Here is a 26394-nt window from a genome sequence, read left to right on the forward strand (position 1 = left end):
TGTATATATAAAATAAAAACTTTTATTTCATAAACATTATTTAAAAAACCTATAAAATAATAATATTTAGAATAAATAAAGATAGGAACATGATTATTAACAGATAAGAGAAAGATGAAAATATAAGTTATAAATAAAAAATTAAAAAAAATATTGTATACATAAAGATGATAAATGGTGTAGAAGAATGAATTGAAAAAAAAATATATTTTTGAACATAAAATGTTCTTATATGCAGTTCGAAAAAAAAAAAAAAAAAGAGAAAATATTTTTTAAAAAAAATATTTTACATTATTGTAACGCATTAAAAAAAAAAAAAATAAATTGAAAAAATATATATTGAACAGAATCATTAATTCCAAGTGTTATTTTTCTAGTAAAACTCAATACTTTTTATATCTTTAATTTTAATAAAATTTTTATGCTTTTAAGTATTTGTATCTGAGTATATATATATTTTAATCAACAATAAAAATACATATTATTTGTATATTTTTTTTTAGAAGTCAAAAAAATTAAAAATGACTCTAAAGAAAATATATATTTTAATTGTTTTAATTTTATTTAATATTGCTTCCTTGACTGTAGAATCAGGGTGATCTAGGAAGTTACATATTAAATTACCAAATAAAGATGATGATTATTTAGCTAAATTAATTGACATTTTTAAGGATATATGCAGCTACACTGTAAAAAATAAAAAAACAATTCAAAAAATTATAATAGGATCATTAATATCAGCATATTCAGTAAATTCATTGTATAATTCAGGAGTTACATTCAAAAAAAACCCACATTATTCTTTTTTTATTCCATCAAGCAAATATTTAAAAAATGTATTTAAAATTATAAAGAAAAATTATGAAATAAAGATGGATAAATTTGTCCAACAAAAAATATTTGAAAAATATTTTACCAATGTTAATAACTTAAAAATTATGGAAATGTATATAGTGAATAATTTAATGAACTTTACATATTATTTACCTGAAAAAATAAAGAAGGAAAAGTTTTACAATTTTTTAAAATACAAGGAATTTGAAAATTTTGAAAGCTTATTTAGTCATGTAAAGATATTAAAGCATGAACAAATTTTTATTTTTCATGGAAAATTAAAAAAACATTTTTGGATACATCTTCCTTTAAAATACAAAATATTGAAAGCTGATAATGATACATATACTTTAATTTTTATACCATTATACAAATATTACTCTAATTACATTATTGAAATAAAAATACAAAAAGAAAATAATAATGTAAAATTTGCAACATTTATCAAAAGGAATGAAAATGGTAAAAAGACAGACTTATTTTATATAAATGTAATAAAAAATATTGCTTCATACTTAACATATGATATCTTTGATGGAATGGATAATAATATTAAGGTATACTATAAAAGAAACAACAAATTTGGCAAATTGAATTTCATTAATTCAAAAAGAATATTAAAAAAAGATAAATTCAAAATGAAATTCATCCTCCCTTCTTTTAAATCGTTTAATTTTAAAATTAAACAAAAATAAGTGTTATCAAAAAAAATTAAGTATATGCATAAATGTATAATTCAATAGTATTCGATAGGGAATGAACGAGTGTATATTTTATGTAGTTTTGTAAATATATGATTTTTACATTATGCATATATAAATTCTTGTTTTGTTTTGTTTAGTTTTTATATAAAAAAACATGTATATATGAATTGTTTTTCATTTTTTATGTCTTTAAAAGTGTCAAATTAGCAACATCATCTTAATATAATATTCAATAAAATGAACGAATGAAGAACTATTCCAAAATCCTTTGTAAAGGAAGGAATAAATCGGACATGTTCATACATCTAAAATAATTAATATTTATAAAATTTAATATTAAAAATTTTTTTTTTTTTCTATTTTCAATAAAAAAAATTTTAATTTAAAACTTTTAAAAAAAAATTTTCTTTTTTTTTTTGAAAATATTTATTCTTTTAAAGCTCTTTAAAATAATTTCTAAAAATGTTGTTTTTTTTTATTAAATATTTTAAAAAATTATCGCAATAAAAAATATAGCAGAACATTAATTACAATATCAAAAAGCAAAGCAAAAAAAGAAAAAAAAAAAATGAATAGATATTATTTGTTTAAGGCATTTCTTAAATTTTCATTAGCAAAACCCCAATTTACTAAATTCCACCATGCTTTTACATACGATGCCCTATCGTTTCTGTAATCAATATAATAAGCATGTTCCCAAATATCACATGTTAATATAGGTATACCAGTGTTGTCTCTTATTGGATTTCCTGCATCATGTGTTTGTAAAATTACCAATTTATTTTTATTATTTAAAGCTAACCAACCCCAACCTGAACCAAAATGGCCACATAAAATATTTGAAAATTCATCTTTAAAATTACTAAATGATCCAAAATCCTTTTCAATTTTTTCTTTTATTTCTCCATAAGGTTCTCCCCCACAATTTGGTCCCATAGAATCCCAGTAAAATGTGTGATTCCATATTTGAGCTGCATTATTAAAAATTGCTCCTGTTGATTCTTTTACAATATCTAATAATGATTTATTAGCAAAATTTGTATCTTTAATTAATGTATTTAATTTATTAACATATCCTGCATGATGCTTATTGTAATGAAAACTTAATGTTTCTTCACTTATATGAGGCGACAAAGCATTTAATGCATATTTTAATTTTGGTAATGTAATAGCCATTTTGTCTTTATTAAGTTATATATTGATAAATTTTTATATTTTTTTTTTTCTTTCGGAATAACTTTCCTATTTTTCAATTTTATTTTGAAATATATTTAAACAAAAAAATATTATGTTGTTTTTTATAGTTTATTACCTTAAATTTTTTTTATTTTATTTATAAAAATGAAATTATAAAATAAAATTTTATAATTACTTAATAATTAAAATTTAGTAAAATATAAGTCACACAACTTTGTAATTTTTAAATGAAAAAAAAAAAAGGTAATAAATATTGAAGTAATTTTTCTATTTTTTTTTTTAAACCAATTGCTAAGTGCTTAATAATTAAAAAAAATGCAATTTTATAAATTTTGTATATTTAGATCCTTACAGAGTTAAAAAAAAAAAAAAAATTATGAAAAGAATAAATAATTAAAGTTAAAATGATATAAAATAAATAAAAATAATCATTTTTTTTTATTTTAATTTTTTTTTTTTATTAAAATGCTTTACCTATTTTTTTCACTCAATACTTTAAATAATGTAAGATATTGTTACTACAAAACATATATTTATATGAAGTTATATATAATCTTATTTCGCTTATTTTTTATAAACACAAAAATTTATGTAAAATAAAGTACTATTTTTTTTACATTTATAAAAAATCGTAATTAAAAATTACTATTAATATTTATTTTTTTTTCATTTATAGTTTATAATTATTCATATAAAAAATTATGAGCTATATTTTTAGAAATATTCATTGATTTAATTTTATGTTAAAAATTAATTTGTGTAGCTATGTGTTTATAAATGAAAAATTTAATTAAAAAGAAAAAAGACAAAAAATAAAGCATAACTACATAAAAAAAAATAAAAAAAATTAAAAATAATAAATAAGAAATACAAAACAGTATAAAGCTAATAATATAACAAAAAAAATTAAGTATAATATTTATGAGAAATTTGTTGAATAAGTATCTACTTAAATATAAAAGGCTTATATGAATTACACAATGAACAACAAAAAAAAAAAATATATCATATGCATGCATAACCGAAAAAATTAAAATATAAATAATTGAACTATTGTATTAAATAAAAATCTATTAGTATATAAATGATATATATAATTATTAAAAAGAAAAAATAAAAAGATTAAAATATTAAATAATATATATATATAAAACTAAAGAGAATAAGATTTTTTTTATTTTTGTGGTAATAATAGTTTCCTTTGAAAATTATGCTTTTGCATATTTATAGCTATCACCTATTTTTTTAATACTTTCATTGTTGAAACTTTTTCTTATTATCCATATTAATGATTACTAAGTTTTCAATCTCGTCTCAATTTTATATTTTTTTTATGTGTATCATTTTGATTTCTTTCATATCTATATGGAGATATTAAATTTTTTGTTTTGGAAATTATTAAGGATATATGTTTTTTTTTTTTTTTTAAACAAATAATTGTACTTTACAATTATCAATATTTACAATCTTCTAAAAAATATTGTCATATGCTTTGCTGTTCATAGATTCGTAATAAATTTTACAAAAATCAAAAGTAAAATTTCTTTTAGCTTTGACTAAACTAAATTTCTCCATATTTTTTAAGCTCCCTTTGTATAATGCTCTATTATAAGAATTTGTAAATTTTACTTTTTTTTTAGTGCAGCATGAAATATAGATAAGCACATATCAACTGATAATGTACGATAAATGTTATTTTTTTTATCATAAATAACTTTATGATAATAAGGAATGCCACTATAATCCAGTGGTAAATAAATTTTATTATTTAATGAAACTTCATTTCCATTAAATAGTAGTTCATTGTTTATTGAAGAAAAATGCATAGGATAACGATTTAATATATTTTTTTTTAGTAATTCTTTTTTTACAACTCTTAAATCAGTAATTTTAATTTTATATAATTTGGATTTATTCAAATTTTTTAATTTTTCTAACCTTTGATTAATATCACAAACATTTTTCACTTCTTTATTTTTTATTTCGTAATTATTTTCTTTTGAAAAATGATTTATGTGCTTTAACTGTTTGGTATCACTTTTATTTGTATTATATTTATTATTTTTTAATGCTTTCATACTCTCACTTTTCCTAATAGCATTACTTCCTTTTCTGATAATTTTTCTATCTCTTAAATTCCTTTTAAAATATGTAAAACTCTTTGTTTTTTTAAGATAGACATTTTCTCCATTCACATATTCATTCCTTTTTATTATAAATGATTTACTATAATAAAGTGCACTTTCCTTTTTTTGAAGTAAATAATTATTTAAGTTTATATTTTTAAAATCTACAATGTTTGATTTTATTAGTCTTAATTTAGTTGCATTGTATTTCTCTTTATTTCGCTTATTTGTTTTTATTATATTTAATTTTTGAGTATCTTTATTTATGTAAAATGACTTCCCTTCTTTATTTAAAATAGGTAAACTATAGTAGAATTTAAGATCATAGTTCTTTAATTTTCTAATATATCTGCTTAATTCTATTAAGTTTGGATTATTCTTTTTATTGCCATTTAATATATTTGTACATAGTAAGCGGGAACTTTTTTTATCTTTAATTTTTAATATTTTTTTCTTTTCTACATTTTTTGAAAATATACTTATTTTTAATAAAGGAATATTTTTACTTTTATTTAATTCTGTAACATGTGTTTTTATATTATTTCCCAAATTAATATTTTTCATATATTGTTCATCTTTCATACAATTTTTATTTCTTTTTAAATTATTTTGAGAAAGTACTTTATTACATATGTATTTATTTAATTGTTTATTATTTTTAATATTATACTCCATATTTGTTTTTCCTACAATAGTTGTAAAGTTATGCAATATATTTTTGAAATTATTTATGCTATTATTTTTTTCTGGTGGAATATTTTTATAGTCATTAATATATTTTCTCATAGACACTGAATACTTTTTTATAGAATATAATTTATTTTCTTTCAATATACTATTTTCATTTTTATTATATTTACCACAAAACATTTGTTTTATCTCATTTGAATTAATATTGAAATTTTTTTCTTCTGATTTTATTTTATTTTTTTCATTTGCATCTTCATCTAATAACTTTTGATTGTCTATTTGTTGCTTTTTGATAAGAATAAAAGCATTTCTTTTTACACTACAAATTTCTTCAGTTTTTTCACTAAATTTTTCTTCTTCTACATTCATATTGATGATATGTTCTTTTTCTTCTTTTCTTTTTATACTTACTATATTTATATTAATGTCATTATCTTTTGCTATTGAATTTTTTTTTATTTTTTCAGTATCCATTTTTATTTCATTTTCTTTTTTAACTAATTTTTCATATAAATTTTTATTCGATGAGTTTTTCATAAAAATAGTACTATATCTATATTGAAAATTTTTCATTAAACTTTTTTCATAAATTAAATTTTCTTTTGTTTTATTTTTATTTATTTCTTTCATGTAATTCCTTTTAATATATAATTTTTTATTATCTATTGATTTATTTATTAAAAGAACTAATTTCTTCACAGTATTTTTTTCTTTTGGCTTTTTCGCTGGAATGAAGTATGTAAATTTTTTTTCAGATTGTATTTTTGTTTTCATCATTTTTTGTTTATTTTCATCTATTTTTACATATGTTTTACTATATATATTATTTTCTTCATTTTTTTTTCTTTTTTTTAGATCATTCATAAATATATCATTATTACTTTTTATATTTTCACATGAATTCGTATACAACATATCTAATTCAGTATGATTTGAATAATATATTTCTTTATTTTTGTACACATTTATTAATGTTAATTTATCTTCTTTTTCAATTTTTTCATTTTTGCTATAGTTACCTTTTAATTCTATTATATTTTCATTTTTATATTTATTATCATTTATTAGATTACTTGCGCTCATTTTTTCGTCATCTCCGTATTCATATGATAATTTTGTTTCATTTTTTTTTTCACTCATGCAATGCTCTAAGGGACTATTTTTATTTAATTCACTATTTTTGACTTTGAACTGTAATATTTTTTCATTTTCATTTTTATTCTCATCTTTATTTTCATTTTCGTTCTTATTTTCATTCTCATTTTTACTTTCATTTTCGTTTTTATTTTCCTTCCCATTTTCATTCTCATCTTTATTTTCATTTTCGTTCTTATTTTCCTTCCCATTTTCATTCTCATTTTTATTCTCATTTTCATCTTCTTTTTCATTCCTATATACATATTGAAGCTTTTGTTCTACTTTTATTTCATTTCCCTTTTTTTCTTCTTTGTATCTTTTTTTTATTTCTTTTTCTTTTCTTTGTTCATATGAATTGAACTCTCGTTTTTTTCCTTCGTAATAACCTATTTCTTTATTTGTGAAATCATTTTTTCGAGTATTTATAATTGATATGCTATATTTTTTATTATTATCAACTTTTTTTTTTATAAATGAATCACCGTTAATATTTTCCTTTAAATGAACTATATCAATACCTTTTTTCAAAATAAATTTGATACCTAAATAGTTGCTAGGTATATTTTTATTTTTTATTTCTTCTTTATATATTTTTATTATATTATTTTTTGGTACACATTTTTTTTCTATTTCTTCCCAGTTATTTTTTTTAACTCCTTTTTGATTTTCAAATGTATACATATTTTTTACTTTAGGGAATTTTTCCGATATATCTTTTTTATATATTTGCAATTTTTCATTTTTTATATTGTCTAATACAACTTTATTATTAATTATATTTTTTTCACTTACTTTAAATTTATTAATATCTGCTCGATTTTTCTTTGTTATTTTCTTGACTATTTCCTTTTTCTCTATCATTTCACTTTTTTCTTTTACAGTATTATGTTTATGATCTTTCTTTTTATCAGGTAAATAAACTCCTTTAATTAAATTGTTTTTTTTTGTTTCCATTCCATTATCCATAATTTCTTTCTTTTCATACTTCCCATATATTTTTTTTCTGTCTAAGTTTTTATATTTTTGCATTAAGGTATCAAATTCTTTTTTTATTATCCTTTTTTTATTTATTTCTTTCATATATTTTATCATTAAACTGTTCATACATTTATTTTTTTCTTTTTCATAGGTGATACATTCTTCATCATTTTTATTATTTAATTTTGATAAATTTTTTTGTTTTTTTAAATTATCATGTCTTAAATTATTGGTTATATTTTCTGCATAACATTTGGAATTTTTGTTATTTAAAATATTTCCTCCATATATATTATGGTATGTACTTTTTTTCTTGGAAATTTTTTCTCTGAATACTTCACATATTTTTTTTTCTTGCAGTGTCTTACTTAAAGTAAAATTTTTAGTTTTATAAATGAATAAATTTTTATTATTCTTATGGTTTTTTATATTATAATATCTTAAAATAGAAATATTCTTTTGAATATCAAAAAAATTATTTGATTTCATATTGCACTTATTAATTAAGCAGTTTTTATCTACAGATTTCGTATTCTCAAATTCGTTTTTTTTTTCTCTTTTTTTAAATTGTTTTAAATTATTTTTATTCATATACAATAAAAAATTTTCATTTTTATTTGCATCTTTTTTTTCTGAAAATTCTTGTTTTTTACTGTTCAACTCTTCATCTAATTGCTTAAATATATGGTTTTTGCTTAATTTACTAAAATATATATTTCTACCCGATGTTTTAAGTAGTGTATTTTTATCTTTTATTTCAGGATATATATTTTTATCAAGTTTTTCATTTATATTGTTTTTAATAAGTGTTTTAGTTGATACATTATCATCTATAAACTTTACAATGCTACGCTGATAAGGTAAAATTTTTTTTAAATTTGCTCTTAAAATGTCGTATGATTTTTTTTTATCTTTAATAATGTGAACATCCTTTTTTTTTATAATTTCATGTAATCCATTTTGACTTGATAATGTAGATACATTATTTTTAAGGGTTCTTTCTATTGATTTACTTATATTTAATTTTTTATTATATATATTTCCTTGGTCATTTTCTTGTTGAACCTTTTTATAAACTATTTTGGGATTTATAATTTCATCTTTCATCATAAAAAGATTTTTCTTATTTTTTGATTCATTGATATTAGAAGATTTAAAAAGAACAAAAGTATTTTTACTTTCTAAAGGAGATTCAAGCATGAATTTTACATTTTTCTCTTTTTTATATGAAGAATGAGAACATTTCTTTTCTTTAGTAAGAAAAAGCACCTTTTTTAAAATTTCATGGGGATATATATTTTGATCTTTCCTATGGTTGAAATAGTTATTTTTTCTAACTAAGAAATATTTTTCTTTATTTACTTTATTTATTTTTAAACTTTTTATGTTCCTATGTGATCGTTCTATGCTTTTAAAAGTGGATAAATCCATTTTATTAATTATATTTTCCCCGTGGCAAATATCTTTAACATTTCTTTTTCTTTTTATATTTTTTAGCTTATTTAATACTTTGCACAAATTATTACACATATTTTTATTTTTAATAAAAATTAATTTTTTCTCTATTTGATATTTAAGGCTCTTCTTATTTAATTTAATCAATTGTTTATTTTGTATAAGGTCTTTATAAAGTGACCTGTCTCTACATTTCTTTTTATTTTTTTTTGACTTTACGTTTTTATCATTTTTTTTTGAATTAAAACTTTTTTTTAACATAAAATATTTCTTATGTTCTGTATTACTTTTTAGTTTTTTGAAGTCCTTTAAATTTAGTTTGCGTATGTAATAGTCTTTTTTTCTTTGCTTTATTTTATTTACAAGGTGAAGGAACTTTCTTTTTTCTTTCATATTTTTTAAATTTCCTATGGAGAATAATCCTTTTTTGATTTTTTTTTTATCTATAAAAAAGCAAAAATTAAAGTTTTTTTTTTATTATTTTCTTGATTCTCTAATTTGTTATATTTTATTTACCAAATCGTTTTTATTTTTATAGAATTCACCTTTAGAGTAGATATCATCATAATTTTTACATTTTAATAATTTTATTAATTTCTTTTTTTTTAAATTATAGAACGAACCATTTTCTTTTTCTTTATCTAAAGAATCATCTAGTCTTATTATCACAGATTTTTCTTTTTTACTAATTAAATCCGAACTTAACATTTCGTTAATCATTGAAGAATGTTTTTTTTTTTTTATATGTTCTGTGTAAAATCATTTAAGCAGGAAATTAATTTTTTTAAAAAATAAATGGTCTTTTTAAATAAATTTTATTAAGTTTTATATTAAAAAGAATATTAATATCATTAAAATTGTTTTATTTAAAATTAAAAATATTAGAGAAATTTTAATGCTTATTAATTTTTATAAATGTATTTAAAAACACTTTTATATTATTATCAAATTTTTTAAAATAAAAATTATTAACATTAAATAAATATCCATGCTTATAACCACTCATTTTACATTAAACTGTCTTATTAATTTTTGTAATTCTCTTATGTAATTTTTTTTAGAAATATATAAGTATACATCTGTATTTTTATATATTCATATATATATATATATATATATATATATATATATATATATATATATATAGACATTAAAAAAAAAGAAAATATAACTGTGTAATACTTTTATGTTTTATAAATATATTCCTCATTTATTTTATATAATTTTATTATTTTTTTTTTTTAAATTGTTACCTGATTCAATATCATTATGAAAGGACTTATTTCCTAAATAAGCAGATAAATTATTAAGGACAATTTTAGCCCTTTCACTAAATAAATTTTCGTTAATTTTTAAGTCTAAATATTCTAATTTTTTTACTTTTCCTAATGAAGCTATAGTAGGCAATTCATATTTTTTTTTATACTTTTCTCTTTTTAATTTGTTCTTATCTCTTTTGTAAACAGTTTGATAATAAGGCCCATGAATACCATAATTATCATAGTTAGGTAAATATGATGGATTACTGTAGCTATTATTCAGCAATAATTTTCTATTATCTAAATCATTTTTCTTTAAAATACACTTTTTTTTTGGTGAAGAATCTTTTAAATTTGTTAAATTATTTTTTTTCTTTTCCATTTTTAATTTAACCGAAAAAGTATGTAATTTATCATTTTCTTCATCATTTAATGGAATATTTGTATCATTTAATTCATATAAATTACTAATATTTTCAATAATAGATCCATCTGTATTTTTAAATTCATTAGTAAAACTGTTTTCTAATATTTCATTTTGAGAATCACTTATATAATTTTCATTGCTATCAACCGATAAAGTTATAGAGTTTTGTTCACTTTTTTGTTGTTTTTGTTCTCTATTTTCTACCAGATCACTGATTTTATTCTTTTCTTTTGGCATTTTGTATAAACTTTTCTCCTCTTCTATGGTGTTTATGCTTTCTTTTTTTATCATATTTCTTTTACGTTCTATATTATTATCTTTTCCCTTTTTTTTTTTAGAATATTTAACAAATCCATTAAAATGTATTTGCCCTTTTTTACTTGTATTATTCATTTTTTGTCTATTCAAATTTTCCAAAATTTATAATTAATTTAAAAAAAAAGTTGACTGAAAAATTAGGAATATATGCATTTAATTTTTTTTTTTTTTTCTCAGGAAAAAAAAAAAATCAAATCAGTTGTGTAGAAGTAAAAATATATGTATAAAAACTTAGTATATATTCAAAACGAAAAAAAAATAAATACAAGAATCATGAAAAAATTTCCACATATAATTTATGTGATTTTCTCTTTTTTTATAATAAATTTTTAGAAAGTTTTAAAATTCCACATATTATGTAGCACAGTCACAATACTAGTACTGAAACTGAAAACTATTTAATTTAAAAAAAAATTATTTACAAAAATCTATAAGCATATTTTTTTTATTTGCCAATAAATCAACAAAAAAAAAAAATTATAATTTTTAAGTAAATATATTGTTTATTTGTTTGTGTGCAAGTACATAATATTTTTTACAACAGAATAAATAATATTACTTTTTAGCAATATTCTTTTTAATTATAAAAAAAATAAAAAATTAGGAAAAATCTAAATTTTATAAATCTAAAAATTTTTAGAATGTATTAATTATAGAAAACTTTTATGAACTTTTTCCTCAAAGTATAATAGTGTTTTACATTTTTATAAAAAGAGAACTTTTCAAATGGATATTCATTTGTGTTTTTATTTATTTATTATATATATATATTTTTATACATATGTATATATAATTTAAAAAATAATACTCTAAAAAAATATAAAAAAAAAATAAAGTGAATGCACACAAGCACTTTAAAGATAAAATGGATTTAATAATTTAAATGTATGATTCTCTTTAAGATTATTAAGTAAAAAAAAAAATAATAATAATCCTGATAGTTTCTCTATTTCAATGAAAATATAATTGAGAGTATAAAGAATTATATATTTTTATATAAAGTCTTAAATAGTGTCTTGTGAAATGACGAAAAATATATGTACGAACAATATAGTCATCAAATGCTAATGTTTAAAAGTAAGTACCTTAAGATTATCAAAAAACGAACTAAATGACATTACAATAATTATGTTTAAGTAAATATAAATTTATTTTTAAAAATACCACGAAATGACATAAAATATATTTTCATTTATTCTACATTTTAAGTTTTTATTTTTAAATACCTTATTGTTGAGAAATTTTATTTTTTCCAGAATATGACTTTAGAGAAATATTTTTATGTTAGATTAATTCTTATAACATACTATAACCGGATTTAATAAAAATAAGGGAAATTAATTTTTATAAACTATAATTTGATTAAAGAAACTTAAAAAATTAGTATTTATGTATTAATATACATATATATATATATAAATATATATTTATACATAATATGCGCAAGTAAATATCAAATCCCCTAATAAGCGTAAAAGAAAAAAAAACTTATTTTAAAATATTTGTGCTCACAAGAGCAAAAGAAAAAATATATCTTCTTTATAAAAAAATCCTAATTGGATTATGAATATTATTATATCATATATTTTAAAAAAATAAAATTTAAAAACATATTTGTAAAGCTTGAAGACTTTTACTAAAAAGTTAATTTTATGAATAAAAAAAAAAAAAAGTGGGTGCACACCCTTCTGAAGTACATATAAAAGAATTGAAAAAAATGCACACTTAAAAAAAAAAAAAAAAAGGGTATTTGTTCTACAAGCTAAAATTTTAAGACGAAAAAAAAAAAAGGCTTCATAAGCTTTTTTGGTAGCTGCATTTTCACCCAAAAATGACAGCTAAACACTATGATATTATTAACGTGCTTAATTTCGTTAAAATTGATAAAACTTTAGAAAATTAACATACATATACAAATAAATTTATTGTTTCAAAAAATTAAAATATTTTGAAATTATATGTTTCGTTATAATTTTTAATTGTTTAATATTCAATTTGTCAGACACTATTGTATTTTTTTTATTGTCAATAATATTTTTAAGACTCATTTTTCTTATATCTTAAAGAGATTCAATATTTTTAAGCATTTATAATTTTCTTTTTCAAAATAAATATTTGTTTTTACCTTTTTATTTATTCATATTATTAATTTTATTATATATATATTTATATGCATAAACATTCTTTTTTGAATATACTTTATATGTTGTCTATTTAAGTGTCAAAATATGACAAATGTTATAGAATGTACTTTCAAGACCCCACCTGCAAGTGCAAAAACACCTGAAAATGCCGTTATTTGGAATCAGTTTCAATATTGTGATGAAAAAGGATGGTATTCACTATCAAATCATGAAGAATTATCTTTGAGACCTACTATCTTCGATGACAAAAGAATTAAGTTTTTACCACAATTACAAAAAGTCCCTTCTGAATTTGAATCAGTTTTATGTGGAAAGTATGATGCAAAAGCTTGGGGTAAAGATGACTGCAATGTAGTTATTGAAGGTGAAAAGGATGTTCATATTAGTCTCCCAGGATTGAAAGAAAAGATAAATTACAACCATCCAGTAAGATTTCCAACATTTTTGAAAAATTGGAAAATTATTGTAAATCTTATTAATGAAAATGTTATAGTGATACGTATAAATACAGAAACAGCGATAATAATAAGCATAAATGAAAAAAAAAATATAACCGTTAAATCAATAGATTTTAATAATGGTTTTTTATGTGTTAATCCGCATACAAATTTAGCTATCGCTTATGGTGATTTTGCTTTAAGTGAACTGAAAAAATGCGAAAAAATTCCTCCTATTGTACATGAAGGTGGGGAATGGGGATTTCTTGTTCACTTATTTAAATGGGGACATATTATTGTACCAAAAGAATTAGAAATGAAATTACCTTCACCAGGATTAAAGTTAATTGGTAAGAAAGTTGATACGGTTGCAATAGTTTCTATTCCTCCAAATATACATGTGCATGTAAAGGTTGATGGGCCAAAATGTATAAGAAAGTTAGAATACGGAAAAGATTTTAATATTACTGCAATAAAAAGTAGTGAATCAGACGTTGACATTTATTTACTGTTTGATGGGCAATTACTAAAATATGAATTTTCTTTTGACACTAGATTAAACAAACCAGAAAAAGGTAGATCAAATCATAATGCCAAATTAAAGTGTACAAGTAAGAACAAGGAAGTATCTTCCTTCACTTTTCAACAAGCATCTAACTTAAAATTACTATTAGCTTCAAATTGTCCTAGTGACAACTTGGGTCATTTGTTAAGCAATCAAACAATAGCAATATTTAATGCAGAAACTGGAGAGTATCTTAGTCATCCACAAGGTCTTCAGTTAACAAACGTTTTTAGCAAGTTGTCATACCCAGTTGAAAAAGATTAAAAATTTTATAAATTTCTATTTTTAATTATTCTGAATTATTTTTTTTATGCAATCTTCATTTTATAGTTATATTCATATCCATAAATATTGTCTTTTTTTTTTTTTTTTTATGTTTATAATTATTTTAAGGAAAAAAAAAATTAAATCCAATTCATTCTAAATGTTTGTTTTTTTTTTCCCCCATTTTAATTAAAATTATTCAGAATAAAATTTTCGAACAATTATAAATAATGTACCTAAATTTTTTTTTTTTTTGTTTAAAAATAATTAGATTTAGAAACTAAAGTTCTCAATTTTCATATGATTTATTCTCTTTATTTTTTTTTTAAAAATAAAATATCATTTAAAAAAAAGAAAATCTCTGCAATTTCTTAAATTTTCTCTCGATGTTATTTATAAAAAATAAAAGGAAAAGAAAGAGAAATAAATATATCAAAGAATGCCATAAAATAATTTATTGTATGTACAAAAAATTTAATAAATTTTTTTATAGAAAATTAAAAGTTGATAAAATAAAATTTTTTCACTTAAGATTTAACTTAAAATTTAATTTGAAATGGACATGTAAATATATATATATATATCAATGATTCTAGGGTTTACAATAAAATATTTAAAAATTTTATTTTATAATCTAAAACCCAATGAACAAAAAAAAAAACTGTCTAAAAAATAATTTATTAGTAATTCGAATTAAAAAATATATGCTTTATTGTTATACAAAAATATTAAAAAGGTGAAAATGTAGAGTTTTATGATGCAACATGAAGACATATATATGTACAAGTTATGACAATAAAAAACACAAATATTGGAATACTTGATATATAATTAAATTCTAACTATGAATTTATATAACTTATAAATGTTTTTTTTTTTTTTTTTTTATATAATGAATAAATATATTTTTGTAATTCATGCTACAAATATGTATATATGTTAAAAAATTTTATACGCTTTGATCATTTGTAAAGGAAATAAAAAAAAAAAATTATTGTGTATATCTTTAAAATTAATAAAGATTTTATCACTGACATTCATATATAATTAATATTTTATGAAAATCTAGGCATTGCCTCTAATAGTGGTATATTAACTTATAGTTCATTATAAATATATTGTTATTTTCGCTTTTTTTTTCTTTTTTTTATATTCTGTTTCTATAGTAAAATTCTAAATTATTTTGAATAAACAAAAGGATTTTTCTTAATTTTATAGGATTTCCTTTTTATATTATTTATTTTTTTAACAGAATTTTCTAAGTTTTAACTTAGTGATACTAAAGAATAAACAATATACATTTAATTGCCTATACATAAAACATATATTTTTATATTATTAACGAAATTCACTGCATAATTCAGATTTAGAGTAGAAAATAGATTTTACTTCATATTTTTTTTTTTTTTTATGAGATGATTTATTAAATTTATTTTTTGATTTAAGATCATTATTTTCCTTTATAAATTTACTTTTTTTATCTGATTCAATTTCTATACATGCACTCTTTTTTTTTTCGGTGTCTTCGTTTTTATTCTTTACTTTTTGTGAGTTATTTAGTTCTTTATTTTCCTTTATAGAGTATAAATTTAAATCTCTATTTTTATTATTAACTTTTAATGTATGTTTATCCAAATAACTTATGTTATCTTTATTATTTAAAATTAAATTATTATGATTATCTGCATTCATTTTTTTTTTATTATTATTAAAATTATGTAATTCCAAATTGTTAAAATTTTCAACATAATTATTATTCTTGACATTTTTATTATTATTAAAATTTCTTTTTATAGTATTATCTACCATATTTTTTTTTGAATGATAATCTGTTATATTTTTTTTATTAAGCTTTTTATAATATTCTAAATATTCATAAAAATTTTTAATTTCTAAGTTTTTTCCATAGGTATTAAATACCTTATAATAATTACCATTTTCAAGCATCAATTCCATGTTACTATCCTTATTCCTATACAACTTATTAAAGTATTCAATGTATCTTTTTACGTCACTATATTTTTTGTCACTTGCTAGAGTAAAACTTAATTTTTTTATAATTTTCTTATTATATGCATTATTTATATTATCGAACATTAAAGTTTTTCTTTTCACATTACCACTTTCTACAACAGATTCTAATTTTTCGTCATTATCGTTTAATATATTTAAACTCTCATCACACCACATGTCGCCATTTCTAGGGCATGATCCTGCTTGCGTACTTAAATTACAACTCGATTTATATGTTCTATCATCATTTGATATAGTATTAAAATTATTATGTTTTTCCAAATTTTTTTTTTCATTATATTCACTATTATTATTTTTTTCTAAATATTTATTATTATTAATTACCTTTTTATGTTTTTTTTTTTTTTTTTTAATATTATTATTATCAAATTTTTTTATATTTTCTCTAGTTAATCTTCCATTTGTATTTAGTATATCCTCATTTTTATTATTCACGTTAAATTTATTTAATTGACCATCATTTTCTTCATTGTATACTATATTTTCTCTCATAGTCCCATGCATTTCTTCGTTGTTAAAAATAATGTTATTCATTCTTTGATTATTGCATATCTCCCTATCTTCCTCTAAAACATTATTGGCATTTGTAACCTCTGTGTGATTTTCATTTACATTTTCCATTAATGTATTATCGTTTTGTTCATCATTAGTATTATTTTCTCTAGAATTATTTCTAGTACTGTTTTGAGGTCTCACACATTGACACATATTTCTGAAGATAAAAAAATTAATTTTTTTTCTTCTTCTTCTGCCTGTTACTCTGTTTCTATTAATTCCTTCCCTATTATTATTATCCAAGTTGTAATTTTGTGCATAATTCATATAATTACATAAATAGCATTGAACATATGAACATTCGATATTTGTTATATTTCTATTATTACACTGAAAACATATGAGTATTATTACCTTTTTGCCTATATTATCATATGGTACGATTGCATTTACTACTTTACATTTAGGGCACTTTCTAAAATTTGCACTACTTTCACATTCAAAAAAAGTTAAACATTTATAACATATAATGCTTTTAAATGAAATATTGCAAAATGAAATAGATAAATTTTCTAATCCTGCAACTGAATCTAGAATACCGTCTGGGTTTAATAAGTAAAAAGTTTTATAATTTTTTTCTATTACTTTACAAAAACTTTCAATTAATTTATTATTTTTTTCTAAGGTACAAAGATCCATTTAAAAAAATGGATTAAAAAAAATAAGCATTTTTTAAAAAAATAAAAATAAAATATATTTATAATTTATAATATACAGTTTAAGTTTTAATTAGAGAAATATGAATTTTAAAAGATTTGTAGATTGAAAATTTTTTAATAATAATGGATAAGAAAGCATAAATGTTTACTAAAAAAAGTATATATATATGTTATGCGATAATTGAATATTGTTTTTTAATAATGTTTTAGAATTTATTTAAAAACAAAAAAATTATGAAAAAAAAAATAAATTTTAGTAAGTTATTTACAGTTGTAATAAAGCAAGCTCTAATTTTCAAAATTTTATTTTCAAAATATACAATAAATTAAAAATCTATACATATCTTTTAAAACTGTTTATAGAAAAATAAAAGTTAAAATATATTTTTTTTTATAAATTTATTGTAAATTTTATAATTTTATAAAATTATTCATTCTTTAATTTTGAATATTCATGTAGTATGTTCATTTGCTTAAGCAAATAATACACGTTTTATAAAAAAGCGAAAAGAAAAAAAATCTGATAAATAAATTCTTTTTAAAATATTAGAACATTATTATTTTTTATATGCACCACAAGAAAAAAAAAAGAAAAGATTACGTTATTAAAATTTTAAGAAAATTATACTCTCATTATATTGTTGTGTAATTTAAAAAGAAATAAAATTTTTATAATACAATAAGGTGTTAAATTATGAATTAAACTATTTTTTTAATTAATATATTTCATATATTTTTTCCATGTTCTTTTCATTTTTTTTTTTTTTTATTTCTCCTTTTTTTTCTTGTAGGTTATTTTATTGCTATCGCTTTTTTAATTTTTTTTTTTTTGTGTGTGTGCGAAATATAAAAATAAAGGTGTATAAGGTTTATGTTATATAATGTTAAAGCAACCAAGAATAAAGAAAAAGCCATGCATAAGTTTTACTATTGAAATATAAAAAATTTTAGTTAAAAATTAAAATATTTATTTTTTACATTTACAAATTTATTCATCATTTTTCTGTTAATTTAAAAATATATGTTATAATGAATTATTCAGCATAAGAAAAAAAAAAAAAAAATTAAAATGCTATCAAAATATTGCTACATTATTTGTTTATAAGTACACATTCAATTAAAAGGAATACATACATAATCATTGTCAAATATATAAAAATACATTTAAAAAAAGAGATATATAAAAAGAGAAAAAATATATATAATAAAAAAAAATTGAAATTTAACTACTATTTTTTACGTTGTTTTTTTTCAAAATTTTATTTTCAAGATCTCTATAGTATACCAAAAAATATTAAAAATTTTGTCATGTTTGTTCATAGGAAAAAAGAAAAAGAATTATTTAGTGTGTGAGTAAATTTACGTTCTTTAATAATGGGGAAAATATATTTCATGAAAAAAAAATTTTTAGAACATGTTAATATTTTTAACAGGAAAAAAATCCTAAAATATAGTAGTTTTAAAAATTTTTAGTTTTTATTTGTCTATAATTTTATTCATTTATTCCTAATTTTAATATTTAATATACTTTTCATACTTCAAATGTATAAATATTTAAATTCAATAAATAGGAAAATTTAGAAAAAAGAAAAAGATTCTTAAAAAAAAAAAAAAAATAGAATATTAAGTAATAATATATTTATATTAATATATTTAAAAGCATTAAAAAATCCTATGAATACATTTTAAGCAAAAGATTTAAAGAAAGAAGTTATTTTAAACAATAGGATCATAATGAATCATACCTTAAAAGTTGAAGATAATAACGATGATGATGAAAAAAATAAGAAAAACAATAATTTTTATTTTTTTTCTAAAAAGGACAATAGTGTTAATAAGAAAACCAATAAATGCAAAAAAGAATCTGAAATAAAATTTTATGAAGAAGAACCTTATTTAGATGATAAAGTTAACGAAGTAGATTATATTATTTTAATAATTCATGGTATAGGATCTAATGAAGAATTGATTATAAATCAATGTGAAGACCTTAAAAATAGTTTTAAAATTGTAAAAAAAATGTGGTTTTTTGATTATCCTTTTAATATACATTTTCATATATTTAATTGGAAAAAGTACATAATTGACGCACAAATTCAGTAATTTTTTTTTTTTAAATAATAGTATCTGTTTATATGTATATAACCCATTTTTATTAAAATGAAAATTCATTAAAATAATATTTCTCCATATATTTTATTTTACTTATTATTTATTACATAAAGTATTCATACAATAAATTTTTTTCTCTTTTTTTTTTAATTTTGCAGTGTTTTCAATAGAATAAATATTAATACAATGGCAGAGACTAGAAAAATAGTTAATTTGGCTTCTGGGGACATAATATGTTTTTTACATCCAAGATATGGGGATTATATAATGCTAAATTTATATAATGATATAAATAAAACTTTAGAATCTTTAAAGAGTGTAATTTTAAAACTTATAATACTATAAATGTAAAATGAAATTCTATATATTTTTTTGTTCATACAAAAAATATTTATTTTTATATATTTAAAAAAATTTATATATATAAATTAAAAAAAATGGATAACTCTTTGTTAAATTTAATTTTTAGGATTCCACAGGAAGATTTAAAAATTCCAAAATATGTCTGTTAGGATATTCTTTAGGTAGTGCAATGGCATATGAAATATTAAATAATGTGAAAGTTAGAATTAGTGAGAGTAATTTAAAATATAACTTAAAAAGTAAAATTCATTATTTATTTACACTTGGAAGCCCATTAAGTGCTTTATTATCTTTATATAAACCTGAATATATAAATAATGGGCTTAAGTTAATTAAAGAATTAAAATTTTATAATATTTTTCATGGTTTTGATCCAGTTGCTTTTAGAATTGAACCTTTAATTTATCCTAAAATAAAAAACATTCCTCAACCTGTTTTAATTAATTATTGGAGAAATAATGGGGCTAGGTATTGGTTTGAATGGGATAAAAATATGCAAAATGCAAAAATAGCTATTGTTCAAAATTTAAATGACTTTACATCTGCTATTACCAATGGGTTTTATAAATTTCTGGGAAAATCAGAAAGTAACGATGAGGATCAAGGAACTTTAAATAGAAACATTTGCTATAATAAATGTGAAAGTAAAGATATAAATATGTTTTTACTGAAAGTGAAAGAAAATCAAAGAAAAATGGCTATTCAAAAAAGAAAAATAAAAATAGAAAAGAGAGAAGAAAAAAACGAATCTTATAAAGAAATATGCGAAAATGAAAACAACAAAAAATGCCATGAATTAAATAACTCTAACATTCCTAATAATAATGATTATTGCTCAAAGGAAAATTCAAGTTATGTTGATAATACAAAAAGTGTTTGTGCCTCTCAAGATACTAATAGTGAATATTCTTTTTTTGACTATGATATTAGTGATAATTCTGATAAAATTAAAGATGAAGAAAATAATAAAAATGATAATGATAAACTATTAACTACTAGTTCTAATATAGATGAAGAAGAATTACCTCTTCGATATGATTATCAATTGCAGGAATTTATAATGGAACATTATATATATCCATTGGCTGTTGCGAAATCTCATTTTAATTATTTTATAATTAAAGACATTTCCTTTTTCATATTAAAAGAGTTAATTAATAAAAGCATTTCAATAAGCTATGAAGATTATCTAACAAAAATTGAAAGAGAATATAATAATAAAGCTTTAAATGAAAAAGATAATGTAAAAAAAGATAGATACTTAAAAATATCATTAAAGGCATGTAAAACACTTGAAGAATTTCGAAAATATGAAAGAAGTATTCAAGCTATGTCAGATCCATTTAACATGAAAAACTTTAAAAATTTGATTTAATAACAATAAGTGTAATTGAATATTATTTTTTTGTTAAAAAAATGAGTAATAATAATATTTATATTTTTTTGTAATTTCATTTTTATATTTTTTTTTTTTTGTTAATTTTAAAGTTTATATTTTTTAATTACTTTTTTTTTTTAATAAAAATTATCTGATTTATATATTTAAATTTGTTTCCTATTTTTAAAATATAAAATTATAAATTTACATAAATTTTAGTAAATTTTTCAAGTTTAAAATTCTAAGCCATATAGCTGTTCTAATTTTTCCTTTTTTATGAAACAGAAAATTTATTCTGAAATTTCCATTCTATAAAATTTATTATAAAAAAATAATCAATGCGTAAATATTTTAACAAAAGATTGTTAATAATTGCTAAAAAAAGAATAAAATGAAACTCATATAAAGTGATAGTTAATATAAGCAAAATATTAGTTGAAATATATACATATAATTTATTTTTTAAATATACTTATTATTTTAAAAAAAATTTTATTCGATATTTATGTTCATAGATTTAATTTGAGAAGCGATATGAAACAGTGAATCTCCATTCGTTCAAATAAATATATATAATCATAATCATGAAATTCTTTACATAATTTTTTTTATATATAGAATTATATTTTGTTTTTATTTTTTTCATAAATTTCTGTTATATATCTTTAAATTCTATTTATTTTATTTTTTTATTTTTAGTAAGATTTTTTAAAATATAAAGTTATTTTTACAGTTATGTTGTTTCATTAATATAATTTAAAAAAAAAAATTTTATTATATTTTAAATTTATATACATTTATATATTAATTTATCATATTTTGAAATTTATAAAGTGCATAATATAGAGTTAGCTTATTTTAAAATATTTTTTTTTTTTTTTCTTAAATTGTGTTTTAAGAATAAGATTTATTTTAATGTTGTATATTTAGCATTATTTTTTAACATATCTTTTAAAAATATATATAATGTTATTTTTATAGTTATTGGATTGTTTGTTTCATTCCTCATTTAAATACAAAAAAAAAAAAAAAAATTTATAAAATGATGACAGGAAATTGTGTTATTTGTATTCTTTTGAAACAATAAAAAAAGGTAGTTTTTTTCTTTTATTTCATTTTTTTTCTTTCATATATGTATCAGAAAAAAAATGTTTTTTGATTCCTTAAAAAAAAGAATATATGATATAATTTTAAATAATAATTTAATTTTAAATAATGAAGATAAACAAACAAATTTAAAGAATGTTATTAATAATTGTTCTTTAATAGAAAATGTTTTAAGAAAAGAATATTTAGAATATAGGCGTTCACCAAAAAAGAAATTAAAAACAATAATTATAAATGTAATAAGAAATATTTTTGAAAATTACGACCATTTTATGAAAAGGACAATTTGTAGAAATGATAAAATGAAGATAAACAAAAATAAAAAAAATTATATGAAATCAAAAGAAAATATAAAGGATAAAGATATAAAAAGCAAAAAGAAAATGAAAACTGATAGTAAAGGTGAAGATGAAAATGAAGATGAAGATGAAAATGAAGATGAAGTTGAAGATGAAGATGAAGGTGAAAGTGAAGAAGAGATAAACATAAATGAAGTAGAAAAGGAAAATATAAAAATGATAAAAGAAAATGCAAATTGGGGTGAAAAAAATGAAGATGATGATAAAATAAAAGAATTAAATAAAAATAGGAACAAAAAACTCATAAAAATAGAAAATAGAATAAGAGAAAAAATTATTAAAGAAGAAAAAAATATGTTCTTAAATTTAATTAACCAGAAAATTAAATCAGAAATAAATAATATTGTAGAAAACAGAGAAAACATTTCAAGAAACAACTCCAATAATATTATAAGTTGTATAAAATCTAATAAAAATTTAAAAGATTATAAAGGAATTAAAAATATAAAAAAGGATATTTTATATAGTATAATTTATCCATATAAATTTCGAGAGGGTTGCTTTAATAGTATTATAAATATTAATGGTGTAAGTGGAGCAGGAAAAACTACCTTATCTTATGCTATTGCAGGAGAATGCGATTGTCCTTTTTTTTATATAAAGCTACCAGAGTATATAAGATATATATCAAATGATGCAAAAAATAATAAAATAAAAATAATATTTGAATACATAAAAAAAGAGTATAATAAAGGTATACTTTGTATTGATGATATAGATATTATATTTTCTTCAAAAGAGGATTCTACTGATTTATATTTATTTACCTACTTATTAAATATCTTTGAAAATTCCAATATTATTATACTTTTATTAAGTATTAATAAACCATATGAAAGCGTCCTTTATACAAAAATTCAAAAATTTATATCAATACCTATACCTACATATGAAGATAGAATAGAAATGCTTCAACAAATATCTCAAGAATTTTCACTATATTTTGATATTAAATATACAGCATCAATTACATATGGTTTTAATAGAGGACAAATATATGATATTATAAAGGAATCATTAAATCTTTACTTATATAGTGATATCTTAAAAGAAAATATAAATATAGATATTATTGATAAAAATGCAAAAGATATAGAATGTAAAAATGAAAATTTGAATGATTTTTATCAAAAAAAAAAAATTCTTAAAGAAAAAAAAAAAAATGATGATGATGCAAATGAAGATTTTTATAGCTTAAAAAAAACGGAAGAAAAAATTAAAAGTGATGATGAATGTGTAATGGAAGGAAATGGAAATATAGCAGGAAAATATGAAGAAGAAATTCAAAATAATGAAATTACAAATAATACAGAAAAAGAAAAAATTATATTTGATGTAGATAATAGTCCCGAATATTCACATAACGTAGAAAGTAGGAATTTCTTTAAAAATGATTGTTTAAGTGAAAATAACAAAGAAGTTAATTTAAAAAGAAAATATAGTAGTATATTTCAGTGCAAAGAAAATAAGGAAAACATAAATGAGAAAAGAAAAAAAAAAATAAGTATAGATATTGACAATGATATTATATATGAAAGTGTAAAAAATATAAAGAAGAAAATGGTAACACAAAATATATGTGAAGTACCTAATATTAGTTTAGACAATATAGGATCCTTAAAAAAAATCAAGAAAATATTGGAGTGTAAATTTATATTACCAATTAAATATGCTAATATATATAAACATTTAGGTATAAATAAAAGTATGGGAATATTATTATACGGACCTCCAGGATGTGGTAAAACTATGCTTGCAAAAGCAATAAGTAACGAAATGAAAGCAAATTTTATAGCTATTAAAGGGCCTGAAATTTTAAACAAATATGTAGGAGAGAGTGAGAAGAAAGTACGAGAAATTTTTTCATATGCATCGATATATAAGCCTTGTTTAATTTTTTTTGATGAAATTGATAGTATATGCATTAACAGAGCTAATAATAAAGCTGCATTAGCTTCAGATAGAGTTGTAAATCAATTACTGGCTGAAATGGATGGTCTTTCACAAAGAGAAAGTGTTTATATTATAGCAACTACAAATAGACCTGACATAATCGATAAGGCATTATTACGAAGTGGTAGATTTGATCAGCTTATATATGTTTCATTACCTAAACATCAGGGGAGAATTGATATTTTAAAAAAACTTTCAAAAAATATGCCTATAGATAAAGATGTAGATTTTTCTAAAATATCAGATTTGACCAAGGGTTATAGTGGTGCAGATTTATATGGAGTTTTAAGAGAAAGTGCCTTTATAGCACTTCAAGAGTGTAAAGATAAAATTAATTTTTTAAATTCAGATATGCAAAGATCAAATAATGCAATACATAATAGTTTCAACGGTTATATATATGAATCTAAGGACAAATCTATTTTTTTTAATTCAAAAACCGATAACTTAAATAATAATAATAATAATAATGATTCCACACAAGAGTTCAAGGACAAAAATGATATGCCAAGTACCTGTGTAGAAAATTTACATAATTTTTCAAATGATAATACACTTAACAAGTTACAAATGAAAAGTAGTTACAAAACTGCCCAGCATGATTTGAGTTATATGCTATTTACTCAAGTTAATAAGAATTATAATTTAGGTAATGAAATACAGAGGAAAAATAAAAAGGATTATAAAAAAGCAGTTGATCCAAAAGATAAAGTAGTTAATGAAAATAGTTTCCAATTGCATAAAGAAAAAAGTGTAATCAATAATGAATTAGATAATAAGAATTGCAATGAAATATCTAATTATGATGAAAAAGAAATATTAAGTGAAAAAAAAAAAGGGGAAATAATAGATTATGAACATTGCAATAATATATTCACAAAAAATAATAACATGATGTATAAAATTGAAGATTTAAAAAATGAGGATTTAAGTGAAAAGGATAAAAATAATTTAATATATGAATTCATTCAAAAAAATAAGAATTTGCTAACAATTAAGCAAAAACATATTTTGTCAGCAATAAAAATTATACCTAGAAGTGTTACTAAGAAACAGATGAGATATTATAAAGAAATAAGTAAAAAGTTTAAATAAATAATTATATATTAAAAATTGAGAACTTTTATTACATAATCATATTTTACAAATAAATATATATTCTATATTCGTAAAAATTTTTTTTTTAATTAAATTTTTTTTTATTTTGTAATACTTTTCACAAAAAAAAAAAAAAAAAAAATGAAAATGAAATCATTTTATAATAATTTGTTTACGTTATTAAATATATATATATATATATATCATAATTTAATAAAGTATTTTTTTAACTTCTGCTTAA

At 19.1% G+C, this 26394-nt stretch overlaps 8 protein-coding genes across 8 annotated transcripts; 4 read left to right on the plus strand and 4 right to left on the minus strand.

Annotated features, from left to right (window-relative positions):
- Window positions 1-521: 521 nt before the first annotated feature.
- Window positions 522-1529, plus strand: Sel3 (selenoprotein, putative; the record flags this gene model as incomplete). Its single annotated transcript, XM_028679285.1, has 1 exon — window positions 522-1529. The coding sequence occupies one exon, from the start codon at window positions 522-524 to the stop codon at window positions 1527-1529; it is 1008 nt and encodes a 335-aa protein (XP_028535014.1).
- Window positions 1530-2117: 588 nt separating this feature from the next.
- PRELSG_1422600 (superoxide dismutase [Fe], putative) lies at window positions 2118-2714 on the minus strand (the record flags this gene model as incomplete). Its single annotated transcript, XM_028679286.1, has 1 exon — window positions 2118-2714. The coding sequence occupies one exon, from the start codon at window positions 2712-2714 to the stop codon at window positions 2118-2120; it is 597 nt and encodes a 198-aa protein (XP_028535015.1).
- Window positions 2715-4360: 1646 nt separating this feature from the next.
- Window positions 4361-9841, minus strand: PRELSG_1422700 (hypothetical protein; the record flags this gene model as incomplete). Its single annotated transcript, XM_028679287.1, has 2 exons — window positions 4361-9564; window positions 9667-9841. The coding sequence occupies 2 exons, from the start codon at window positions 9839-9841 to the stop codon at window positions 4361-4363; spliced, it is 5379 nt and encodes a 1792-aa protein (XP_028535016.1).
- A 495-nt stretch (window positions 9842-10336) lies between these two features.
- PRELSG_1422800 (conserved Plasmodium protein, unknown function) lies at window positions 10337-11200 on the minus strand (the record flags this gene model as incomplete). The annotated part of the gene is made up of 1 exon (XM_028679288.1): window positions 10337-11200. The coding sequence occupies one exon, from the start codon at window positions 11198-11200 to the stop codon at window positions 10337-10339; it is 864 nt and encodes a 287-aa protein (XP_028535017.1).
- Window positions 11201-13353: 2153 nt separating this feature from the next.
- PRELSG_1422900 (conserved Plasmodium protein, unknown function) lies at window positions 13354-14535 on the plus strand (the record flags this gene model as incomplete). Its single annotated transcript, XM_028679290.1, has 1 exon — window positions 13354-14535. The coding sequence occupies one exon, from the start codon at window positions 13354-13356 to the stop codon at window positions 14533-14535; it is 1182 nt and encodes a 393-aa protein (XP_028535018.1).
- Window positions 14536-15873: 1338 nt separating this feature from the next.
- On the minus strand, window positions 15874-17763 carry PRELSG_1423000 (conserved Plasmodium protein, unknown function; the record flags this gene model as incomplete). Its single annotated transcript, XM_028679291.1, has 1 exon — window positions 15874-17763. The coding sequence occupies one exon, from the start codon at window positions 17761-17763 to the stop codon at window positions 15874-15876; it is 1890 nt and encodes a 629-aa protein (XP_028535019.1).
- Window positions 17764-19517: 1754 nt separating this feature from the next.
- Window positions 19518-21633, plus strand: PRELSG_1423100 (phospholipase DDHD1, putative; the record flags this gene model as incomplete). The annotated part of the gene is made up of 3 exons (XM_028679292.1): window positions 19518-19882; window positions 20054-20213; window positions 20365-21633. 3 exons carry the CDS (start codon window positions 19518-19520, stop codon window positions 21631-21633), a joined length of 1794 nt encoding a protein of 597 aa, XP_028535020.1.
- A 1151-nt stretch (window positions 21634-22784) lies between these two features.
- On the plus strand, window positions 22785-26150 carry PRELSG_1423200 (ATPase, putative; the record flags this gene model as incomplete). The annotated part of the gene is made up of 1 exon (XM_028679293.1): window positions 22785-26150. The coding sequence occupies one exon, from the start codon at window positions 22785-22787 to the stop codon at window positions 26148-26150; it is 3366 nt and encodes a 1121-aa protein (XP_028535021.1).
- Window positions 26151-26394: the final 244 nt, after the last annotated feature.

Source organism: Plasmodium relictum (genome assembly GCF_900005765.1).
Source record: "Plasmodium relictum strain SGS1 genome assembly, chromosome: 14".
Classification (NCBI taxonomy): Eukaryota; Apicomplexa; class Aconoidasida; order Haemosporida; family Plasmodiidae; genus Plasmodium; species Plasmodium relictum.